The sequence below is a fragment of the Pleurodeles waltl genome, chromosome 5 (genome assembly GCF_031143425.1).
Source record: "Pleurodeles waltl isolate 20211129_DDA chromosome 5, aPleWal1.hap1.20221129, whole genome shotgun sequence".
Lineage (NCBI taxonomy): Eukaryota > Metazoa > Chordata > Amphibia > Caudata > Salamandridae > Pleurodeles > Pleurodeles waltl.
In genome coordinates, this window is record NC_090444.1 from 14,728,734 (window position 1) to 14,750,479 (window position 21,746).

General features: G+C 46.6%; 1 protein-coding gene across 1 annotated transcript in view; it reads left to right on the forward strand.

The window, feature by feature from the left end:
- Nucleotides 1–5,437, forward strand: part of LOC138295278 (uncharacterized) — a 77,557-nt gene extending 72,120 nt beyond the window's left edge. The window contains exon 4 of the mRNA XM_069233474.1: nucleotides 4,588–5,437. Coding sequence (XP_069089575.1) covers nucleotides 4,588–5,337 — 750 coding nt within the window. The 3' untranslated portion in view covers nucleotides 5,338–5,437. The remainder of the gene's footprint in view (nucleotides 1–4,587) is intronic.
- The last annotated feature ends 16,309 nt before the right edge of the window (nucleotides 5,438–21,746 follow it).

The following is a 21,746-nucleotide window of genomic DNA, read 5'->3' on the forward strand; positions in this document are numbered from 1 at the left end:
AAATCTTTAATAACAGACCGAGAGTCAGCAGAGCATTGTGGCCACACCCATAGAAATCTGGAGCAAGAGTCAACAGCGATTTAAATGTATTTGTATGCACTGTCCGGTGTTAGGGGCCCACAATGGTCCAAGTACACATATTGTAAAGATTTGTTGGAAATTAGGAGGGCTGTCTGCGGTGGGTGTTTGACGGTGCAACCCTTAATTTGTGGCAGATGTCACAACAAAGGACATACTGCTTGGCCTGTTTGTATAGACCTGGCCACCAATAACGTGCTTGCAACAATAATATTGTAGCTGCCACACCAGCATGGGCAGATGCTACTTCCTCATGCGCTGCTTTAATCAACTCTGATCTTATGTCTTTGTTGATAATTGCTCGAACCCCCAGGCCTGGTACTTTGACTTCGGCTACAAGGCAGCCTCCCATCCGGTAGGAATATTTAGCAGGAAATGCTTTTGGATAGGGCAAGCCTTCAGGCGTGGCTTTCACAGCAGCCCATATGTCATCGTCTGGTTTCGTTCCAGAACGGGTTACTGCAGCAACAGCAGTTGTAGCTACTGCTGATTTGGCGGCTTCATCTGTCAGTGTGTTGCGGTAATATGCTTTTTCCCCCACATAACAGATAAAGGGAGCAGAAATATTGGCTCATATTGCTACTTCAAACATGAATTTTGACAAGCTGAGCAGTAAGAAGGCTCTTTTGTTTCAAAAGCATGTGGCACTTACATCTGCCCGCAAGACCTATGCTCTCCAAATGGCGAGGTCCTCTGCAGAAATACAGTCCCATTTAAATACCAACTTTCCAAAACATTTTGATGAACTTATAGGGTGAATTTTTAACGTGTCAAACACCACTGAGAATGTACATTTCTTTAAGGCTGTTCGTTCTGGTTTTATCAGCACTTTCTCTTTTATATTTGGTGTAATACCTTCAGCCATACACTCTATTTTCTTGAATGTTTTGGGGGGATTCAATGTTACGTTGGCATTAATTGGTGGCATTCTGCAGTTGCTATTCTTTCTTCGCAATGGCTGCCCAATCCCAAAAAGGAGGACTGATGGTGCTTCCACCAGCCCAAGTATGTCATGAACGCATGATGCAGTATTTTGGAGCACCACTCCTGAAACAACTGGAGTGCAACAGGTCTTTGTCATTTAGGCTGGTTCTGAATTGCATGCAGCCCATCTTTCAATGTCGGTGGTGCTCATTTGAACATGCAATGGAAGTGTGTCTTGCTATGCAGTGCCTACCATCTTTGAACACAGATCTCTTGATGTTCACGCTGAGAGCTCATTATTAGACATGCACATTGAGATTGTATTTGCTACGGGAAGCTTCCTATGAGCTGCCCTTTGTGGATCAAGCGGCTACTGGTTCTACAACAACTGTCACTGCACGGGATGCTGCTGCATCAGCTGGAGCTGTGGCTGAGGCAATGGAACATGAGTGTTCTCTCGCCTTACTTAGCAACAAATTGGTTATGCTAACATCTGTCGAAGTGAGGTCTTTCCTGGATTCCATCACTATTGATGGCATCGGCGATTTTCTAAAAGACCATGATTATTGTTGATATGCTGACATTTGGCCTCAATTCATGTTCAAGTTTTCCAGATTCTAATTTGACCAGTTTTTAATTTGGCCCTGCCTGTTTTGCTTGTCAACATAGACATTTTATCTTTCTTTGTGTATTTTAGTTACGTGTATGAATGGCGATTTTAGTATTAGGTTTGATTATAGACCTCTACACTTTGAACCGACAATGGGGAGGGAGTTGTGAGGCTATTTTAGCATTTATATGGGCACGTTATTTTAGCTATAGGCCTACAGCGTGTATCTTTTCACTTAGCTACATGGCATTTTATTCCTTTTATTATTTTAGCAAAGGCTTCATTATAGTGGAGATGTTTATCATTTTTATCAGTTGCCCTTTCGCACAGAATTTTGTATTCATTTATTTGCACAACATTTTCATCCTGTGCTCAACCCAAGGCTAAACATGATAAATTTGCTGTGTATTGCTGGTCCAAAGAGTACATCATCTACCCTCCACTGATACACAAAAATATACATGTTGTCACGTCAGGGCAGTTTTTTAGAACAACAGATGTTTTCTTATAAAAAACACCTCACTGCCCACTATACATAAGATAGGAAATTCCAGCTAGTTTACCATCGGATGCTGCATGTTGTCATCGCAGCTTCTGCTGAGGCTTCGCACCTTCTCTACATCCATGTGGGAGGACTCTCAGGAAACTAACAAACCTCTTCTCTACCTACAAGCACAGGTATGGGGGATGAGTTTCCTTCAAGGGAACAGAAGGGTGCATTAGGGCTAACACTGCTATGGTCTCCTGAAGTGCCCAGCAGACATCCTGTCCTGGCTAACACTGCTATGGTCTCATATAGAATCTTAGTAGTGCATGTAGGGGTTTTAGAATCACTATTGTGACAGTGTGGAGAGACTTTTCTATTGTTTCACTTTTCTAGTCAGGGCTATGATACAATTTTTCATTTTCGATACGATGTTTCATTATCATCATAATTGCAATCCATGCCTCTTTATGTAGAATGCAGTTGATTCAGTAAAAGCTTTTTGAACCTATTCCTGCTTCTGTTTGTCTTTGCACATGTGAGATGAATGTAACTGGGAGAAAGGAGTAAGATCTGTTCCACCACGATTTCCCTGGGAAGTCTGAGTGTCATGCGAAAGGCTGCTACAAATCACCTCTACTTTGGGTATTGGCGAGGTGCTTCTAGTTAGCCGAAAGGGTTAGGCCGACAGCTGCCATACAGTGTGGGATCAGACTCATTCTCCCACCCTCTGTGGTGCTGCTGCCCAAATCCAGCAGTCTCGTTATTACAATGGGAGCCCTAAGTCAAAAGGAAGTCCTCATTGTATCTAATATTTGTGGATCTGAAAGCAGCTGTTGATCCAATTTATCTGGAGAAGATATGGAGGTGAGTAGTAGACCAAGAGGCTGATACTACTTTGATGCAGGCAATAATGACACTTCATACAGATAATACCGCTAGAGTTTGGTATGGGTTGGGAGATGAGAGCACTGAAACCTTCCCAGGAGAATAGGGTGCACAGCAAGGTTGTGTGCTGGTTTCTGTACTCTTTAGCCTCTTTTAAATGATGCGGGGGAATACTTATTGGAAAAATCCTAGATGTCCCCACTATAGCCAGAAAAAGGGTTCTCATACTATTATTTGGTGATGGTGCAGTATTGATGGTGCAAACAGAAAAAGCAACCCACGGGTTATTAATGTGCTTCGTAGACTAATATAACAGGAAATCCCTCACCATCAGTGGAACCAAAACAATGAGTTAGGTATTGAGCCGTACCCTAGCCTTAAGCAGAAGCTAATGCTAGGCGGTGTGCCAATTGAGACTGTTAAGCAGTACGACTATCTGGGGATATGGTTTGCAGAGAAATTGCAATGGAGAAGTCATGTCTAGAAGGCACCCACAATCCTGAGTCATATGGTTGGGGCAAGTCTGAAGTTTAGACATAAGGCAGGTGCTAGTGGTATTAGTATTATATTTCAAGTTTATAAACAAAAGGCAGTAGCAGCAGCGCTCTACGGGGCTGAGCTTTGGGGGTATGCAAACCTACATTCACTTTAAGTGGCCGCAAATTTGTTTTTAAGAGCTCTGCTGAGGTTGGAGCTGGGCACCCCCTTACTAGCCCTTAATGCAGATCTTACTTTCACACCAATAGCGGAGGTAGCAGAATCATGTCAGGCTTTAGAAGGTATGTTGTTTGATACCAACCATGGCATAGTTCAGCGGTACCATAATGGAGCTGGCGACCTTGAGTATGCCCGGGTGCCAGCCCATGTTATCCTATGGACCGCTGCCACTTGTAGTGGTTTCCAGTGGGGATTACCACTATAAGGACATATAAGCTTGCACCTATATGTCCTCACCCTTAATATAATGCACCCTACCTCTTGGGCTCAGGAGGCTTTCTTTAGGGGTGTCTGACATATATATTAAAAGCAGTGCATGTGTCTGTGCCATGCACGGTGAGCAGGTGAGTTCGAGCCTTTGGCACTGCTCCTTCACACTGCAATGGCAGGACTGTTGTCAGTAGGTTATTTGGGTCACACGGGATGGCACATGATCGTGCTGCAGGTATTGAGGCCCCTTTATCACCCATGCCCTGAGTACCCCTGATAACATGTACTAGGGACTTTTAAGGGGGTAAAATCTTTGCCAATGTGGCGTTTCCAAAGTGAACATAACAGTTTTGGGGGAGAGCACAGGCACTGAGGTCTGGGCAGAAGACTCCAGCACACTATCAGAGGCATAACCGTCAGCATTTGCAGAAAATAATGGGGGTTACGATACAAAAAGTTTGAGCTCCAGAAGTTGACTTCAGGATTATGTGGTGTTTCAGCCTGTGATCTTACAAGGCATGGGGTGCACATTTATAACCACAGTTATCATATCCTGAAGTTACAGGGCTATATGTATATTTGTAAATCATTGTTACTTGGGTGTTATCTATGTGGGTCTCCCTAGTGGTCGCTGATGCGAGAAAAAAATATTGATCACCTCTTGTTTCGCCCACAGACTGCAATAAGAATATGTGAGAAGGATCCAGTTGACACAGAGCGAAGCTTGCCCGAGATTGAAGGTGTCAACCATGAAGTCATTCTGATGCTTGGGTCCGATGAGACAGTGAAGTCCAGTGGTGAATACCTGTTCCAGAAGGAGAGCGGAACCAGCAGGCAGAGGACACTGATGCAATGGAATGAGAAGATGCATCACTTCTCTCTTCTCCGCACAAGGGGCGCCAACACCGTGGAGCTCATGCCGCAAACAAAGCTCCTTGTTGTAGGTCACGGAAGCCTAAGAGATGGAGATGTTCGCTTGGGTGGTAAAACGTCTCGGGAATTAGCTGACTCCCTCCTGTCCCTTTCAAAAGAAGGAGCAGAGCTTGACATGTCTAGGAAAAGTAAAACGCTTAGAGAAGTTAGTTTGGTTTCCTGTGTTGTTGGTGAGGGACCTGAAGGAGGGCAGTTTGTGGAGGAGCTTCTGGTGAATATGAGGGAGGGGGGGATGGAAGTTGGGTCCATCTCGGCAAGAACTCTCACAACCCATGTCTTACCTGATGGGACCAAGAGAACCTTAGAGTCAGATGCTTCTGAGCTCTGGAGCCATCAGAACCCAAAGCATAAAAACACATTCTACTTAGGGGATGACAACAAAATTCATGAGAGTACAGACAGTTCAAGAAAGAGTCACCAGTGGCATGAAGAGCAAAAGGAATTAAATCCGCTTGTGTCAGAGATTCCCATGCCGAGCAATGACCCTTTGTGAACGACAGGGAGACATTTTACCAGTTGGCTGATGCTGACATCAGTGAGATCATTGACAGCAAAGTGAACTCCCTTTTTTCTTCCAGTGACTCACAGATAACCCCGACAGAAGAGTTAGTTAAGGTCCACCAGGTAGATGGGGACCCTGTGGACAGGCCGGTGAGGACAGTACAGGGCATGGGTGATCTGTGGGCCAACATTCAAGAAATAATCCGCACCACCAACAGCAAGCGAACGGAACTCTTACTCGAGCATGAACAGCAATTAAGAGAGGCAAATATCATCGAAAATAATTTCAATCTGAAAGAAACCTGGGGAAAGCTGGAGATGGTACCACGTAAACCGTAACAAACAACACATGCTTTTGCGTTCAATAAAAAAAGAAGTTGTTCAAAGCTTGCGTGATACACATATATATTACAGGTTCAAGGATTTTGTTTACAGAATGAATCTGCATGACTTTTACTTTGAGTATTATGGAGCATTAAGAGAGGATGCCACAGTTGATAAGAGCATGTTAAACAAACTAGCCTACGGCGATATGCAGAACATGGGGAACAGACATGGCTTTGTGGAAATGGCTAAAAGCTGGGTTGATGGAAACCATGAGGCGATAAGCAACAATATCAACATTTATGACGGTATGGCTGTCCTCGCCACTCACATCTCTGAACCTGTTCGTAATCCTAGAGTATTTGTAACAAACAGACTGATGTGGGACGCCACCACCACATGGGAACACTTTCAATACTTTAATCCCATGACAAGGAGACAGACTTGGCAGGGTAACAAAGTGGGAATTGGCTTGGAACATGAACCCAGTGACCAGGTACATGCTGAAACATTGGCTGCTATGAAGCTATGGCTTACGAGGAAATACAGAGGCAAGTACACCATGAAACTGCAAAACAATGCTGAAGAAGCTTCAAGTCTACTAATACACCAAGTACGTGCAGACATCCTTAACACCCTACCAACGGACAACACAGACATTGATACTAGCTGCAGACAAAACATAGGACCTCTGTCTGACAAGGATGTGGGGCGGCTGCAAGGGTTCGAGGAGGCGGTGCGTGGGAAGAGTCTGCAGCCACAGTTCCTTCTGAAGGCAGCAGAAGATCAGCAGCACTTACAGGAAAAGATCAGGGACATCATGGCGGACCACAGCTTTGGAGATCTCTCAGACTATCGGAAGGTCAAGTCACTTGAGAAATACAGTTGAGGATTGAAGCTAGAATTACAGAGCAAGACAGACCCCTTGATGACGAAAGAAATAATTATCCCCGGAGAAGCAGGAGCTTTGAAATCCGAGGGGCTCATCCATTCCCACTTCAGCGATGTTCACACTACATCTAGCAAGATTAATCACGGTTTGGGCATCTACGGTACCCTTATGGGCTTCCAAGCAGCAAACCAGATGTTCTCCCAAGGGCGGGACTGGGAGGGCGGCATCATGGTGGCTCAGGGCGTTCACGGCCTAACAGAACTCTCCGGTGTTAATGCAGTCGTCAATGACTTCATCAGCAGCACCTCAAAGCAGGCGGTTACAAAGATCTCTGAGAGGCTAGAAGGTGTAGCTGCTGCTAAATTTACTAACTCACTGTCGTCAGTAGGAAAAGCAGCCGAGAGCATTCCAGTCCTTTCTGTTGCATTTACCATGTTTAATATATATGAAGATATTAAGCAGGACACCACCATTGGATTTGTTGATGCAGCCTTGGATGGAACAATATTAGTAATCAGCTTGCTTGGGCCTGAAATGCTGCCAGTCACAGTTGGTTTGACAATAATCCGCTTGGCGATAGATTCATTCTACAATGAGATCAGGCATGAGATCAACTCATTGCCTCCAGGCGCCAGTGATGGGCAACGGTTTCTGGCAGTCCTAAAGGGCATTGGACTCGCTGTGAGGGACATTATTTATTCTATTGCGGAAATATTTAATCAGTTTAGCATTCTCCATCTATTCAGTGAGATCCTTGCCCTAGAGGAAGAGCACAGAAAGAGCATGCACCTGGTGGATGAGCTGAAGACCCCTGATAATTACTTCAAGGTCAATGAACAGGGGGGAGGTGACAGGTGCCACACCATGATTGACTTCACCCAGGGGAGAGATTATGCCTATGGAGGTGATCTGCACGTTGAGTTGACCGATCACAACTCTATGATCGTCACCATCGATGACCCTGTTACTTCTGGAAGACTGCCCAAAGAGTACCCTTTCCAGAGAGGGTGCGAAACACTGGACATCATTTTAGGAGTTGGAGAAGCAGTTAAAGTTGCACTTGTTAAAAAGGCAGCCACTTTTTTGTGGATCCCATTGTTGAAAGAAGAGGTGATTGGCTCGGTTGTACCTGATGAAGGTTCTTTGCATGGCTCCTACGCAGGCAACTCAAAACCAAACCGGTTCTATGCTGTCCAGCAAAGAAAACCACCCGGCCTGCATTATTCTCTCGATAGATACTTCTACAGGCTATATGGTAACAACGGGAATGATGTTTTCTTTCTGGGGCCACAGAGAAGCTTGGTTCATGGTGGAAATGGCAAAGATGTCTACTTTATCCCTGAGGAAGGTGGCGACACAGACATTTGTAACCAGGCAGAGGATCAGGCCATGGATCTTGTAGTAATCAACATTACATTCAGCCATATATCAGCAAGGAAAGAAGGACAGGACTGGAAGCTGTTCTACAACAACGATCACCATGTAGTCATCAGGTGGTGGTTTATGGGAGATTCGTATAGACACCTGAGTTTTAAAAGTCGCGACAGAGCATTGTTTAAGGTGGGAAAAGTTCTACTGGATGGCAGAGTCACCCTAGAAGTGACAGCTCTGGATTATTCTGAAGACTCTGCGGGGTGCAATGTAAATATGAAAGACTCACCCTGGGAAAGAGTTGTCCTTGTTAAAGGAAGTGATTACAATGATATCATTGTAGGCAATGATATGGGCAATGTGCTTCAGGGAGGGAAGGGTGTCAACTTTCTCAGTGGGGGCAATGGCAAAGACATGTATGTAGTGGAAGAGAAAGAGAGCTGTGACACAATCAATAACCAAGCTTCGGATGGAGAAATAGACATCGTTCAAATAGCAGCTGAGTATAAAAATGTAAAAGTAACCATCGTCAGCACATCTTCTATCAAGGTCTGGGATTCTGCCTCTTCGGCCTGTGTGGTTATCAAGGGATGGAAGCTGGGCTGGGAATGGCAGCACATCATATTCCAAACCAAAGACTTTGTTGTTTTCCATGTGTCAAACACGACAGCTGAGCCCAAGATAGTGCCGTTAATCATGGACTTCCGTAACTCAAAGATAGGGGTGTCCCTTGACCTGAACACTGTTCCAGGGAATGAGCACATAATGACTGTCATAGGGTCATCATTCCAGGATAAGATAATTGGCAATGGAAAACCCAACTTCTTTGGTGGTGGCGATGGGGATTTCCTAAAGGGAGGGGACGGCCGTGACACTTACACCGTTGATTGCAAAAGTGAGCACCCTGCTATTATCAGTAACTATGCAGAAGACAGCTTGCCTGATGTTTTGTTTTTCAAAGAGAAGTTTAGGGCACTGAGTTTTACAAACACCGCAGACTCACCTGACGTCATCATCAGGGGTAGAAGATGTTCTGTCCGTTTGCAAAATTGGCATCTATCTGAACGGGACAGGCATCTGTGGATCCAGACAGAGGATGGGATTACTTTCAATCTTGGCAATCGAAATGTACCCCTAGTCTATGCCATGGACTTTTCCAGGTCAGGTGACCCATCAGATAGCCATCCTGATACCATTGACACTCGCAGTGGTGTCTACTCAAATGCAACTAAGATAATTGGTCCCCCAAAGTTCGTTACAATATGGGGAAATGAGAAGAACAATTTCATTGACCCTGGTAGCGGGGGCGCCTTTATGAGTGGTCTCAATGGTAAAGACACGTATATACTCAAAAAAGAATATCAAGGAAGATATATTCTTGATAATTATGCAGAAGACCGAAATATTGATTTTCTTTTTCTCGATGCTGAGTTTAAGGCTATCAATATTTCACGTTTATCAAAAACAGATTTGCTTATTAGTGCGCCACCTGCAGCCAGGTGGACATGTGAGCTAAAAAAATACATTCAGCTTAAAGAGCAGAGACACCTGATAATGAAGAGCAGGGATCAGGTTTGGTTCACTTTGGCTGACAAAACCTTTCAGACCCAGCCCCTATTTCTGGATAGTAAGGATCTTCCAACAGACCTCCATATGAACCTGTCTGATGGCCATCTTCTCACCGTCCCAACTCTATACGGATCAGTTCTGAAAAGAAACACCATCATAGGAAATGATCTGAATAACACATTGGTGGGTGGAAAGAATACGGATGTGCTCTATGGTCTTGGGGGCAATGACCTTCTTCAGGGGTCTGATGGGACAGACTACCTCTCAGGTGGAACTGGGGATGATGAGGTCCATGGAGGAGAGGGGGACGACTATATTTTGGCCGGAGCCGGGGATGATGTTATTTATCCCGGGCCAGGTTCGGATAAAGTCTATGGGGGATCTGGGTCTGATACTGTACTCTTCTGGGGGAACCACACTGATCAAACTGGAGTTCTGGTAAACCTATGCTTGGGCTATGGCACAGGGGCCGATGCTGAAGGTGATCTCTACCTCAGTGTGGAGAATGTGCTTGGAACCAGTTACAATGATATCCTTGTAGGGAGCGACAATGACAATTACCTAAGCGGTGAAGGCGGAAGTGACCTTATTCTGCCAATGGGGGGTTATGATATTCTCCATGGTGGGGAAGGAAACGACATTTATTACCTGCGGCGGGCAACTGGTCTCAAAAGAATAGACAACTTCTCTAAAGATAAGGCCATGTATATGATCTACTTTGGAACTGTGGGTAATGATGAAGTAAAAGACATACAATTTAGGAAACTGGAAGATGACTTAGAGATAACATTTCCTACAGGCACCGAGACAGACTTTCTAGAAGGGGTTCTCATGAAAACCTGGTTCAAATCGATACACTATCGTCATGTTGCAATTATGTATGGAAAAATGATTTCTTTATATGCTTTATGGAACGACCTGCAAACTAATGATACTTGTGTTATCACAGTGACTTCTTCAGACATTCTAAAACAGTGTTAGAATCTTCTATCCAAGTCAATATATAAATAAAAAATAAATGTAATCACTAAGAAAATGTTTAAAGTACGTTGCATATTATTGTAAACTTGCTGGATACAATTTACAATCAACTAAAATATGTATTAAATGCACGTCTAGAGCATAAGCATTTTTATCTAGTGTGTTAACTTCCATCTGTGTAAATCATAATTATTATTCTTATTACCCTGATGCCAGATTAGAAGTATCTGGATTTGTGTCAAAGTGCTACTGCTTCCAAGAACACTAGGTAAGCAGGAATACATTGAAGAAATAATGGAGAAGGAATGGGGCACAGAAGGGATGGGAACATGAACCCCCAACAGACAGTAACCAACTGCCCATAAGTCGTGTCTCTCCCAGCCTCCCATCACAGGCCACTCCAGTCTCCATGCCCCCATGAACATTAAATAGATTGGGCAGCACGACCCATGCTATACCAAAAACCATTAGCTCAAATATAGACAATTGTGACTAGAAATCTAACCCAGGACTCTGAGGGGTAGGACGCGAGGCCTAGAACTTTGATGAACAGTTGGGCCATCCACATCCATAGTTGTGTTGTCTTAAGGTGAATCCTAAGGTAAATGTTCCTTTGTGGTTGAACACTTCTTGATGTATCCTGCAGAAGGTTCGCCCTTTGCATCTCAGCGATGATCCCAACATGCCACCATTGTCCTCCTTCAACCTTTCTGGCACTTCCATGCACCTCCGACACATATACAGAGTCTATTGTAAGAATGACGCTTGGACAAGAAGATAAATTATACGTTTATTTGGCAGCAAGCTGGTAGCCTCCTTACACCACCAGTACGCCTTCCAGCTGACACTCCCTGCTCCCTTCCATCACCACATTTCAGAACCTGTGGCATCCCGTTACCTAGGCACAGGTAACCTAGATACCACTTCTCCCCTTCTTAACCCCAACTACTTAACAACTTAACAAGACTTCATAAATAATAGAATAAATAAGCAATTTCAACACAGGGAGACTGTTACATACAAAATGAAAACAGAAAGATTGTTTCTGCAAAAAGATACCAACTTAATAGCAGTAGTGGTATAAGTGTAACTAAAATACCACCTATTACTTCATGCAACAACCCTGTATCCCTTCTTTAATAAACAACAAAAGAAAGAAAAAAATATTATAAGCATTATGGCTCACACAAGTTACTTCCTTAACAGAATATACACAACCACATAAAAAAATAATTACTTTTTTTGTCAACACAACTGACCTACCCCCACGTTTTGGTCTAGTGCTACCACCCAACTCAGTAGTGTTAGTAACTGGAGTGTGGATATCTTCACGACCACTCCCTTCTATTGCAGGTGGTGCACTTACTTCCTTGCACTTGATACATCATCCCACATCTATTCCATAGAATGTGGAGCGTCTCCTTGTCCCCTTTTTGCAGAATGCCAATCAGGAACTTTATTGCATTTAGACTTTCTACTAAAATGGCATGTCTTTTTGTCACTCAACAAAGCGGATTTAGCATAAACTTCCACGACTTGCAATGGTTCTGAAAACTTGCTACACCTTTTCCTTGTGTTGTGGCCCAACTTTACTGTCACCCAATTGCTAAATAAACAACTTTCAAACCATGCTTCCTGTCATAGTACGTTTTGTACTACTTCTGCATTTTTTACTTTTCAACACAGGAGACCATTTACTCCAATTTTTCATATTTCTCCAGGTCACATTGTCTTTTGTAAACATCTCTCTTCCTCTAAGAGTTCTAAATGAGCTATACCCTGATCCTGCGGGTGTTATCCTTTACACCCAGACTGTGCCACTCAACTCCTTGAATATACGACAAATCAACGACTGCAAAAACAACTACTGCCTTAACAACGAGGTCGGAACACCGACCTCGTTGCTACTACTAATGATTTTACCACGAATGCCTTAACAACGATGTTTCGTTGTAAAGGCATTCCTGATAAAATCATTAGCAATAGGCACCATTCACCCTACATCCCTCACCCCACCCCAAAACCTAAAACCCCCTGACCCCCCACCCACTCCCCAAAACCAAAAACACCCCACCCCCCAAACCCACCCCAAAACCGAAAACCCAGTGACCCCCCACCCACTCCCCAAAACCAAAAATGCCCCACCCCCCAACCCCACCCTAAAACCTAAAACCCTCTGACCCCCCACCCACTCCCCAAAACCAAAAACGACCCACTCCACCCCAAAACCTAAAACCCCCTGACCCCCCACCCACTCCCCAAAACCAAAAACGCCCCACCCCCCAACCCCACCCTAAAACCTAAAACCCCGTGACCCCCCACCCACTCCCCAAAACCAAAAACGCCCCACCCCCCCAACCCCACCCCAAAACCTAAAACCCCCTGACCCCCCACCCCCTCCCCAAAACCTAAACCCACCACTTACCTTCGCCAAGTCCCTACTTTGTACCTTAACCACGCATGTTCGTTGTTCAGAACATACGTAGTTAAGGCACAAAAAAACGAAGTTGTGGTTAAAAAAAGCGTTGTTGCGCTTTCGTTAACCACGACCTTCATAAAAAAAAAGTCATAAAAAAGGATGTTTCCCAACTCCTTCACCCAATCTGGACCAGCGTTGATGGCTGCTTATACACTGCTCATAACCACTCTATTGAATTGTTCCACAATGCCATTCCCAGTGGGATGGTAAACTGGAGTTTTCTTCCCAATATTCCCATTCCTCCTCAAGAAGTTTTCATACTTTTCAGAGATAATTTGTGGCCCATTATCCCTTAGAATGGACTGGGGAATACCCTCTCTTAAAAATATCTTCTCTAGAAAGCAAACTATAGCATTAGCATTAATTTAATCTGACACCTCAATCTCAGGCCATTTGGAGTAATGGTCGATGACTACGATTTTGGATACACCCCAATCAATGTCTATGTTCAAGTCTTCCCATGGATGCTCTGGACGCTTCTGGACACCCAGAGATGGTCTGAACATAGACTGTACTTTATCAGAATTGCCACATAACTGGGAATTTTTTACACATCTATACCTGCCCACCGGTAAGTTGACTTCACCCTTTTTTCAGTTTAACAATACAAAGGTGTCCTTCATGGTTTATGTACAAAATTCTCAAACTCAACCCTTTTGTAGGTACCAACCTGTCCCCCCGAGAACATAACCTGCATCACTAAAAGATAATTCATCTTTAATTTCCCACAATCTCTTGCATTCGTCCTACAATTTGCTCTTATCTGACCAACCATTGATGATGAATTGTTTGACCAACACCAACGTTTGTCTTCTTTATACTTTGCTTTCCATTCCCCATTTAGCATGGCCTCCTTGGCGTCCTCAGTCAATACCATGCTGTCATCATCCCACTCTCCATTTACCTTTTCATCCAAAGGCAAAGGAGAACAGCTTAACAAATCTGCCACCTTGTTCTGTTTACCAGGCAGGCATTTAACATCATACATAAAATCCATTAACTTCAAGGTCATTCTTACAATTCTTGGAGTAGCTCTGATAATACCCTTGGAACAAGAACTTACAACAGTGGTTGTCCGTATGGAGTTTAAACCGGGATCCCCATAAATATTGACGGAATTTTTCCATTGCTCAGAACGGAGCTAGCATTTCCTTCTCGATCACCAAGAACTTCTCTTCAGGGGGCTGGGGGGACAATGAACAAGAGGCGTATGCCACTGAGCATTCTTCTCCTGTTCAAGACCTTTGAGTTAATACTGCCCCAGGCCCTTCCAACTGGCATCTGTGGTGACAATACTGCATGTTCCCACTTCAAAAACCTGCAAGGAAACAGCTGTAGTTATATTCAGTTGTATTGTTTCAAAGTCAGTTGGTAATTCTTCATTCCAACAGAATTATTGCCTCATCTTTAACAATTGTCTCATACTATGTGTTTTCATAGCAAAGTTTTGTACAAACTTGGAATAAAATTTCGCGAGACTAAGGAAGGACCTGACTTTCTCCTTGGAAGTTGGGGCAGGGGCATTATTAATTGCCTTAATGATGTCCTTTTGGGCAAAATGCCATCACTGCCCACTTCATGACCATGGTATGTTACAGAGCTCTATGCAAACTTACTTTTCTTTAGTTCAGCAGGCAGTTCCATGTCAGCTAATTTCTCTAACACCTACTTCAACCTAGAATCGTTCTCCTGCCTTTCTCGGCCCATCACCAGTATATCATCCTGGAAGTACATCACTCCCTTGATGTCTTTAAAAAGTTTGTGCATCAGGCACTGAAACGCTGCAGGCACTGACTCAAGGCTAAACAGCATGAGTATAAATTTATAACACCCAAAAGGAGTGAGGAACGCTGTAAGATTCCTGCTAGATGAATGCCGTTGGACGTTGTGATAGGTCGAAGTTAAGTCTATTGTTGAAAACCATTTTACATCCTTGGATTGTGACAAGAGCTTGTCAACACCAATTTTCTTATTCAAGTCTCTGAGGTCAATCAATAGCCGTAAGCGGCCATCAGGTTTCCAAGCTACTATCAGGGAAGCCAACCATTCCGCACTCTCTACTGGTTTAAGAATCCCTTTACACTCTAAGGCATCCAACTCTTTCATAACGCTTTCCCTCACCTTATGACATACTGGTACTGCTCCACCCTTTATTAAATTTTGTAGATGAACCCACTCAACTTCCCGACCTTACCGGAAAATACTCCAGGAAATCGTTTCTTGATTTCCTCTTTCATAGACACCGCTGGTTCAATAAGTAGCATTACTTGGGGGGTCATTATGACCCTGGCGGAAGGCGGAGAAGCGGCGGTAAGACCGCCAACAGGCTGGCGGTCTTTCTTTGTAGTGTTATGACCATGGCGGTTACCGCCATGGTCATCCGCCGGTTCTCCGTTCCGCCCGCCAGGGCGGAGACGACCGCCGGGCTGGAGACCTGGGTCTCCAGCCCGGCGGCCGTCACTATACCGCCGGCAATATTTTGACCCGGCTTACCGCCGCAGATTTCCTGCGGTTTGAAACGCCATGAAATCCATGGCAGTAAGCACTATCAGTGCCAGGGAATTCCTTCCCTGGCACAGATAAGGGTTTCTCCCGCCCCCCACCCCCACCCCGACACCCTCCCCTACACCCCCCACCACCCCTGCCACCCCGCAAAGGTGGCAGGGCTCCCTCCCCACCCGACCCCCAACATCACATCACCCATACCCACAGGACACGCACGCAGGCACCACCTACACACTTACACACACACACACCGACATACATGCCTACATCCACACACACAGACAGACACGCACACCCACATACAAACATACACTCACATATCCATACAGACATACCTACAGACATACACGCACTCATTCCCAAAACAACCCCGTAAGCATACACGCACTCACACACCCCCTCTATATACACAGACGCACACCCCCATGCACCCACACAACACACAACACCCCCTAACCCCCCTTCCCTAACGGACGATCGACTTACCTGTTCTGTCGATCCTCCGGGAGGGGACGGGAGCCATGGGGGCAGCTCTGCCGACACCACACTGCCAACAGGACACCACCACGGCGAATCACAGGACGTTGGCGTGGCGGTGGAGGTGGAGCAACCTCCACTTCCCCCCCTCCCGCCAGTATGGCTGTTGGTGGCTCTCAATCCGAAAAAGGACGGAGAGCTGCCAACGGTCATAATAGGCAGAGCGGCAAACCGCCACCACTGGCGGTCTTCCACACGGCGGTCCCTCGGCGGTCTTGGAAAAAGACCACCGAGGTCAAAATGACCCCCTTGGTCTCTACTATTGGGGTCAAGGGTAATACCTATAGCCCCTGATCGACTTACTTAAGTTCTGATGGCCCTTTTTCTGCCACATACAATTTCCCTTGTTTAGGAAAGTACCATCTTGCCTGTTACCCCCATTTTTACATGTATGTCAGTTTGTTTTTGCCTGTTTCACTGGGATCCTGCTAGCCAGGACCCCAGTGCTCATAGTTGTGGCCTGAATGTGTGCACCTGTGTAGTGACTAACTGTGTCACTGAGGCTCTGCTAATTAGAACCTCAGTGCTTATGCTCTCTCTGCCGTTAAAATTGTCACTTCAGGCTAGTGACCATTTTCACCAATTCTAATTGGCACACTGGAACACCCTTATAATTCCCTAGTATATGGTATCTAGGTACCCAGGATATTGGGGTACCAGGAGATCCCTGTGGGCTGCAGCATTTATTTTGCCACCCATAAGGAGCTCATACAAACACTCCTTCAGGACTACCACTGCAGCGTGAGTGAAATAGTGCAAACCCTATTTCACAGCCATTTTCAATGCACCAGGTAACTTATAGTCACCTATATGTCTAGCCTTCCGTTACTGAAGGCTAGGTGCAAAGTTACTGAGTGTGAGGCCACCCTTGCACTAGCAAAGGTGCCCCCACGTTGTCCAGGCTCAATTTCCTGGACTTCGTGAGTGCAGGGACACCATTATAAGTGTGCACCACATATATGTCAATACATATATGTATCTTCACAATGGTAACTCCGAATATGGCCATGCGAGGTGTCTAAGATTGAGAAATTGTACCCCCAATCCGATTCTGGTATTGGGGTCCAATTCCATGCACCCTGGGGGCTCCACCATGGACCCCCAGTACTGCCAAACCAGCTATATGAGTTTTCAACTGCAGCCCCAGCTGCTGACCACCTCATAGACAGGTTACTGCCCTCCTAGGAATTGAGCAGCTCAATCCCAGGAAGGCAGAACAATGCATTTCCTTTAGTAGAGGGGTGTTACACCCTCTTCCGTTAGAAATAGGTGTTACAGGCATGGGAGGGGTAGCTTCCCAGAGACTCTGGAAATGCTTTGAAGGGCACAAACAGTGCCCTCCTTGCATAATCCAGTCTGCACCAGTTCAGGCCCCCCCAGTCCCTGCTCTGGGGCACATCTGGGCAAAACAAAGGTGAGTGATCACTCCCCTGTCCATCACCACCCCATGGGTGGTGCCCAGAGCTCCTCCAGAGTGTCCCTGGGTTCTACCATCTAGTTTTCAGGATGGTCAGGAAACTCTGGGAGCATCTGAGTGGCCAGTGCCAGCTGGTGACTTCAGAGACCCCTCCTAATAGTTGGTTACCTGGTTAGGTGACCAATCCCCCTCTCAGGGCTATTTAAGGTCTCTCCCCTGGTGTTTCCTCAGATTCGGTTTGCAAGACTCCACCAGGACTCCTCTGCATCCTCTGCTTTAGCTTCTGACCGTTGGATCAACCGCAGACTGCTCCAGGAACACTGTAACTGCAATAAAGTATCCAAAAATGCTACTGCAACTCAGCAGCTTCAGCTCCTGCCAGCGACTGCCTGTCTTCATTCTGCACCAGAAGGACTGAAGGAATCTCCCATGGAGTGAAGGAGTCACTTCCCTGCTTCAGCAGGCACCTCTCTGTAGTGACACCCGGTACTCTGGGACGCCTCTCCTGTCGACGAGCGTGATCCCTGGAACAGAGGTGATGGACCACAGTGATCCTGCCTGTCCAAAGGTCCTGCTGTCCAAATTTGGTGGAGGTAAGGGCTTGCCTCCCGAGCCAGACAGTACCCCTGTGCAAGGCGTGTTCTGCAGCCCCTAGGGCCTCTGTGCGCTTCTTCCAGAAATCCTTTGTGCACAGCGTAGCCCAGGCCCCCAGCACTCTATCCTGCGATGCTCAGCTCCTTGAGTTGTTCTCCGGGGGCGTGGGATCCCTTTGTGTAGTCCTGCGATGACCGCATTTTGCAACTCCTTTGTCCCCATGTTCTGGGTCTCCTGTGGGTGCTGTCTGGTCTTCTGAGAGCCCCCTCTGTTTCCTCAGTCCAAGTTGAGACACCCAGGTCCTTCCTGGGCCCAGGTAGTGCCTTTTCCCCCCAACTGTGACATTTGCGTGAGCCAAGGCTTGTTGGCGGAATCCAATGACGAAAACCAGCCTGCATCCAGTGACTCCAAGTGGGACATCTCTTGGACCAAGCAGGAACCCGCAGCTGTCTTCTTTGGTGCATTTCTGACTTCTTCTTCCAACCGGAGAATCCACTTTTGCACCTTCATCCGGGTTAGCGGGGTCCTGTTCTTCCTGGACTTTTCATCGACTTCTGGACTTGGTCTCCTCTCTCCACATGTCTTCAAGTACAGGAATCCATCATTGGTTTCTTGCAGTCTTGCTTTGTTTTTTACATAATCCTTTACCATGACTTCTAGTGTGTTCTGAGGAAACTTGCTGTTTTTTACTCCTGCTTTCCTGGGCTCTGGGATGGGGTAATTTACTTACCTTTGGTGTTTTCCTACACTCCCAGTGCCCCTCTTCACGCTACACTTGCCCAGGGTGGAAACCGAGATTTGCATTCCACTATTTTAGTATATGGTTTGTGTTGCCCCTAGGCCTATTGCGACCTATTGTGTTTTTCACTGTTTGCACTATTTTATGACTGTTTACTTACCTGATTTTGGTTACTAGTGTATATATTGTGTATAATACTTACCTCCAGAGGGAGTATAGCCTCTAAGATATTCTTGGCCTTGTGTCACAAAATAAAGTTCCTTTAGTTTTGGTAACACTGAGTATTGTATTTCTTGTGTATAAGTACTGTGTGACTATAGTGGCATTGGAAGAGTTTTACATGCCTCCTAGTTCAGCCTTGGCTGCTTTGCTACAGCTACCTCTAAACAGCCTAAGGTGCTAGACACTGCCTACATTTCACTAAGGTGGATCACTGGTACCTCTGCTACCCACTACAAACCAGGCCAGCTTCTCACATAAGGACGCCATCATTACCAAAGGATTCATTTTCTCCTTCTACATCATCTTTGTTATCCATCACACGCTTAACAGTGTTCCTGTCTCCTTTGTTATTCTTCTTACTGCAAACTTTGGCGAAATGTCCAACGATTCCACAATTTGAACAGTTGGATTGAATTGCAGGACTATTTTTGTCCCTGGCCATATGACCCATATTTCCGCATCTAAAACACACAGGCCGGGGCGTGGCCAAGATGGCGGTGGAGTGGGACGCGACGTTCGCTTCTCTGCCACCAAGGCCTTGAACAGCAATGTTTCAGCGGCTACTGGCTGCTCCCGCTCGGTGAATGATGGTGCCTGATGCCCCCCCCAACAAGGGGAGGGGCCAGAATGGGGAACCTGCAGTTGCAGCGCCAACTGCAACTCAGACCGAGTCTGCCAGCAGAGGAGCCCTGTCCCTCGGCCCTGGCTCCAGCCAATTGCGACTGCCAAGTGGGGGGCCGCTGGAGGTAGAAGTTTGGGGCCCAATTACCTGACCCCTAAACAAGACACCCGACAAGAGGTGTGGGAGCTGGTTGCCGGATGCCCAGGAGACCGGGTGCTCGGGTGGGAAAGAGGAGCCGGCTCCCTGCAGCCTTTGCACTGATGGGGTTGGCTGTTCGCCTCAAGCCTTGCAGTGCAATGAGCGGTGGATGCCCTTAGGATGCGGACAACAGGGCCCACAAAGGGGGTACGGCACACCTCACTAAGGCCGCAACACCATCACCTGAAGCCTGCTCACCACTCTTATTGCAGAGACAGACCTGGCAGTAAATAACACCCCCTATTGACCAGACCAGTGACAATCCAGTTTCCATGCGGCTTGGCGGTTCTCTACTCTGTCCTCAGGGGTCCAGGCCGATGCTGCTTGCCCACCAGGAGGTGACCGTGCCCAGGGCTACTGGAAGGCATAGCGATGGGGCGAAGGGTTAAGTCTCAGCACCACCTCTGTGGTAGCACACTCTAATCTATGAGTTCTTCCGCAATTAAAAAGATGGGGCCCTTTTGCTTTCCGCACTGCGCCACCTGGTCCTCTTACCCCTGAAGTATCCTATGAAGCACATTTCCTCAGGCATCCTGTCCCCCACCAGATAGCTCCCTGTCTGGCACCCAGCGGCGGTCCTGGGACGTTTTTCTGCTCTCTCTGTGCTTGTTCAGCTGTGCCAGCCGCCCTAACAACCTTGTCTGGATGGACATTCAGAAGCCCCACTCCACCTCTGTTTCTTGAGAAGGGCCGAATCCAGTGCCAGGTGTGGCCTGGCCCTCCGGGCACTTCAGTTCTTCCATCAGCACTCACAACACCCTGGGGACATCGGCAACTACTGGTTTAAAAAGCCTCACAACACCTCCTGGGGGGTTGCATGCCACCAGGCTGGTCAGGGCTACTAACTACACTACTCCTATGACTGTTCTACCCGTCACTTCCTGACCTGGTTCACCATTCAACTTGGGCTGGGTGCTGGTCAAGACAGTCCTCACTACTGATTCTTTGGGCAAGAGAGGTTAAGTGCTACCTGCCCTGCGACGTGGCATCCTCCAAGCACAAGAAAGACCAGTCAGGCAGGGAAATGCTTACAAGATCCCCCCCATCCTAGAATAAAGACCACACGTCTGGGCCCCAGCTGCATATCCTCCTTGACTCAGAGGTCCTTCCAGACTCAGAATCAGCCCCAGTGACCCATGGCTTCCTCTCGTCTCTCTTCAAGTCATTAAAGACGGACCTCCACTCCCTTAAAAGTGACCTATCTCAGGATATATGGGACCGCCACCACTAATTAGCTTCTGTAGGGGATCGTGTTTCCGCCTTGGAAGAGAGCAAAATGGCACAAGAAGAGGAAACAGAGATGATGAGACACAAAATCAATCATCTCCAGGAACAGCAAGAAGAGCTGAGACTCCAGGCAGAGGAGTTGGACAACAGATCCAGCCGTAACAACATACAACTGCGGGGAATCCCTGCAGCTCACGAGGACTCAGACATTATGGAATACGTCCAAGCTCTCTTCCGTTCCACCCTTAACTGGGATGACAATACTGAACTGTGACTTGACAGAGCCCACATGGTTGGCAGGCCTGGGGGCCCTACAGCCTGCCCGCCTGATGTTCTGGTGTGCGTTCACCTTTTCCAGGTTAAGGAAGACATACTGAGAGCAGCCAGGGTAAAGCAACCCATCAGCTTCAGGAGTTACACAATCGGCTTCTATCAAGACGTCTCTACACCTTTAATGATGGCGGGAATTCAAACCAGCGACAGACTACCTTCGTTCAAAAGAGATCTCATATGGCTGGGGGCATCCATTACAGCAAATCTTTCGATTGAACATACAACTGCAACAACCTCGAACTGTGAGAGATATGCAACGCATTTTGGACCTGCCAGCGGAGGCAGATTCACACAGCATGCCTGACTTTCCCCTAAACTCCCCACCTAGGTCATGCATTGTCAGAAGGCTGAAAAGCGAGGACACCGTTCCTGCCCTGACCTAGGGGAGGGC